The sequence below is a fragment of the Chrysochloris asiatica genome, unplaced genomic scaffold (genome assembly GCF_000296735.1).
Source record: "Chrysochloris asiatica unplaced genomic scaffold, ChrAsi1.0 scaffold00076, whole genome shotgun sequence".
NCBI classification, from domain to species: Eukaryota; Metazoa; Chordata; class Mammalia; order Afrosoricida; family Chrysochloridae; genus Chrysochloris; species Chrysochloris asiatica.
Window position 1 is genome coordinate 2,932,702 of NW_006408594.1, and position 4,175 is coordinate 2,936,876.

At 37.5% G+C, this 4,175-nt stretch overlaps 1 protein-coding gene across 1 annotated transcript in view; it reads left to right on the forward strand.

Moving 5' to 3' along the window:
* Positions 1 to 4,175, forward strand: part of DMC1 (DNA meiotic recombinase 1) — a 108,330-nt gene that overhangs the window by 48,187 nt on the left and 55,968 nt on the right. The window contains exon 12 of the mRNA XM_006865267.1: positions 283 to 399. Within this exon, the coding sequence (XP_006865329.1) occupies positions 283 to 399 (117 nt within the window). The remainder of the gene's footprint in view (positions 1 to 282; positions 400 to 4,175) is intronic.

Sequence of the window (4,175 nt, forward strand, 5' to 3'; positions counted from 1 at the left end):
GGTAGTTTCAAACTGCTGACCCTGAGGTTAGCAGCCTGATTCGTAACCACTACACTACTAGAGCTCCCTAGATTACACCAGAATATTAACGAGATATTTATCATAGGAATCCTAGATGGAAGCCTGAACTAGTTGACAATGGGGTACTTAGCAGCTCCAAACCCCACCTCATTCCACAGTTTGGGAACAAGCCCCTGCTTATTTAGAATGCATCCCTACAGCAATGTTGCTTTGTAATGGCATCTATATGATGAACTCTGAAAATGTCTCTTACAAATTCAGCTTTCAGGCAGACCCCAAAAAACCCATCGGGGGACACATTCTAGCTCATGCTTCAACAACAAGAATAAGTTTGCGAAAGGGAAGAGGAGAACTGAGAATTGCCAAGATTTATGACAGGTAAATCTTTTCTCATTCCTCATCAGGTTTTTGTGCGTACGGTATTGTTGGATAGAAGTGCACCTCCCTAGAGTCTGTAAATATACCACACGCAGATGCTATGAGTTTGAATTTCCTTCTCTAAAGTCATTCAGTTCACTATGTGCTAGGTACTAGGGACTCAGGGATTCTGTTGACAAATAGACTTAGTGACTGACCTTCTAAAGTTCACAGTGAAGCTGAATAATGAAATGATCAATTCCAACTAAAGTTTGGTAAGTGCAGAGAGGTATTGTTGTTAAGTACTATTGAGTCAGTTCTAACTTACAGCAACCCTGTATAGGGTTTCTGAGGAGTAGCTGGTGGGTTTGAACTGCCAACCTTGTGGTTAGCAGTCACGTGCTTATCCTTACCAGGGAAGTATAGAGGATGGAAATAGATTCTTTCTTTTGGCCAGGTTAACGCCTGTTTGCTTTTCAGGTTTCAGTTTAAACATCACTTCCTCAGGGAACCTTTCCCTGATCCTTACAGTCAAGGCTATATCTTATATTTTCACATAGTTTACTTGTTTAATTGTTGTTGTTGTTAAGAGTTTCAAACTCAGCTAGTGAGTTCTAACCGACCTCCCAGTAGAGGGCTTACTATATAGCACCACAAAGGGAAAAAGAACCAAAAATCAGTTGAGCTCTTAATCTGGTTTTTGCTTTGAATCATATTATTTATTATTCATTTTCATCTAATAAATATTAAATAATCAGTTCACCAATCTATCTAGTTTTTATTTGGACTATTTGCATTTCATCACTTTTACCTGCAGGAAAGTATAGTACATAATTCTGTGTTTTATGGAATTTCAGCAATTTCTAGAAAGTTGCTACAAATGTTCTTTGCTGAATTAAGTAGCTAGTTGGATTGGTCCATCTTGTTAATAAAATATGGACACTTTTCACTCTGAATTGTAATAGATAATTGTACTATGTACATTTCCCTCACAACAGGGACTGAGCCTGGTTCACTAGTGTTCCCAGCACCTAGCATGGTACTTAGCACATAGTAGGGACTCAGTGACTATTTGTTAAATTAGTAGATGAATATTACTTCATTTACATGCTCATTCATAAGTATATTTATTTAAGTCCCCTACACTTACAGGAATAAACAATTCCTCTGGCTCTTATAATTCTAAGAGCCTACTATGGCTCTGCATATTCAATAAAGGATCATTAAAATAAGTTATCATAGATATTGGAGTCCTGGTGTGGCGCTGTAGGATAAGCACCAGACCACAAGGTAGGTTTGAAGCACAAGGTTGGTGGTTCGAACTCACCAGCTGCTCCTCAGAAACCCTATACAGGGTCCCTATGATTTGACTGCATAGCACATAACAACAATATGATAGTCATGCCAAATTTCCATACATTTGAATAAAAACAGCAAAACCCTATCAAAGCTTAAAATACCAAAGTTTAGTTTGTTATGCAAACATGTACTCATTTTTTGCTGGTCCCTAATGATTTCTCACAAAGAATTCTCCTTAACTTTAGAAAAAACTTTTCTGTAAGAGAAGGTGAAGATGCTAATAATGAAATAGTTAGCATGTATTGTTGTTTTTGCTAAGTGCCCTCTAGTCATTGCCAACTTATAGTGAACCTGTATAGGATTTCTGTGGAGCACCTGGTGGGTTTGAACCACCGACTTTTCTGTTAGCAGTCAGTGCTTATCCTGCAGCACCACATCAGGACTCTTAACATGTGTTGATTGACCACTACATGGTAGGTCATGCCCCAAGTGCTTCAGTCAGATTATTTCAGTATATATAATGGTAATCCTAAGAAGTCACGGTTGTTCACCCTGTTTACACAGGAGGAGACACCATTACTCTCTGCACTCTATTCTAAGCACAGAAGCAAAGGTGACTCTGTGGAGCATAAGAAGCGCATCTCACTCTTCTGCTTAAAACCCTCCATTGCTTCCCCATCTCCAAGTCTCTATAGTGGTTCACAGGGCACAATGGCTGGTGAGTTTGAACTGCCAACCTTGTGGTTAGCAGTCCAGTACTTATCCCACAGTGCCACCTCAAACTCAGCAGATCCCAACCCAAACTTCTTATCATTTCCCTTTTCCCTGTCACAAAACAAGCTTTTCCATTTCTTGTGTTGTTGTTATTCATCCTAATACCTCTACCTTTGTTAGCCTCACTTCTACTTCCTCAAAAGTCTCTTCAACTATTATTTATAAGGCCTTTCCTAATCAACCTAGCCAGGTACAATAGCTCCGCTCTTTAAAATTCTATAACATTCATATTGACTTCATGAGATGTAGCTTACATTGAATTATAGTGCTGTTGTTGTTCATTGCTGTCAACTCATAACAACCCTGTATAGGGTAGAAAGCCTCATCTTTCTTCTGTGGAGCAGCTGGTGGGCTTGAACTGCTGACCTTGTGGATCAAAATCCAATACTGATCCTCCTGAGTCATGGTATTTGCATATTTGCCATATGGCAGAGCTTACCTGTTAGACTTCTTGAGAGTAAGAACTGTATTTCATTTCTGTACAATCCATACTGTCTAAAGTATGATTTAGACATGTTAAAGTATGATTCTCAAAGTTAAAAACATGATGCACATGCAAATAACTATAACATGAACATATGTCAACTATTTAGTTTAATGATTAATGAGGAAACCACTGACTCAAAGGAGAGTTTGAGGAAGAGATTTATACAGCTAGTCAAAAGAATGCTGAAATAAATTTGCTAATACATGTAAGGAGTCCTGGTGTGATGCTGTAGGGTTAGCACTACACCACAAGGTCAGTGTGAACCACAGGTCTGTGGGTAGAACTCATCGGCCACTTCTTGGAAACCCTATACAGGGTTGCTTTGAGCTGGAGCCAATTCGACAGCACTTAACAACAAAATACACATAAAAATTGTTTGATATCCCACCGGGTAATAAGTATATTTATTTATTGTATGGTTTGAAGCTATCTTTTCTATTGGAGGAAAACTCAATTGCTTCCCTACACAATGAAATTCATTTGCACTGCTATAGACTTCGGGACTTTGTATTGTCCTCAGACAAGAATCATCTACAATGTCACCCAGTTTCTACAAATTAATCTTTATTTCTACAGAGTTGTATATGACACATTTAAAAAGAGGATATAACCATGCTAGCATGCATATAAAATGTCCAAGAGTCTATTTAACTCATTAATTAATAAGAATACCAAAAGGATTTTATAACTGATCAAAGGAAAAACAAAGGAATGCTAAATTGAATTATCAGTGGTGTCCCTAAGATGGCTGTCACCAAGTGCAATAACTCATGCTGTTACCCCATGGATCTCCTGCTGGACCAGACCATACAGAATCCTTAATAATATTACCCATTTTAAACATAAAATAATATGTGATACAGTTATAACTTGCTTAACTGTAATAGTTTTTAAATTATGTGAACACTAACAACAAATTGTGTTATAAAACCTTTCTACATTGAGTTAAAATCTTTTAAGTAACTGAGCAGAAGCCTTTTGAAAAATTTTTTCCTAGTTTTCCTTTAATTACTATTTCATTCTCAAAGAAGTTATTGACATAGGTTCACAAATACTAATCACCACAGCATTGTAACTAAAACACCAGAAAATTTGACAAAATCGGTGCCTATAGAAACACCAGCTACAACAAAAATAAGGTGTGCTATAGCCCTTGCAAATAAAATCACATGATTCAAAAGGTCATGGTAACTAGGTAATACTGCAGCTTGGACTGCAGCTTGTTGTTGTTGTTGTT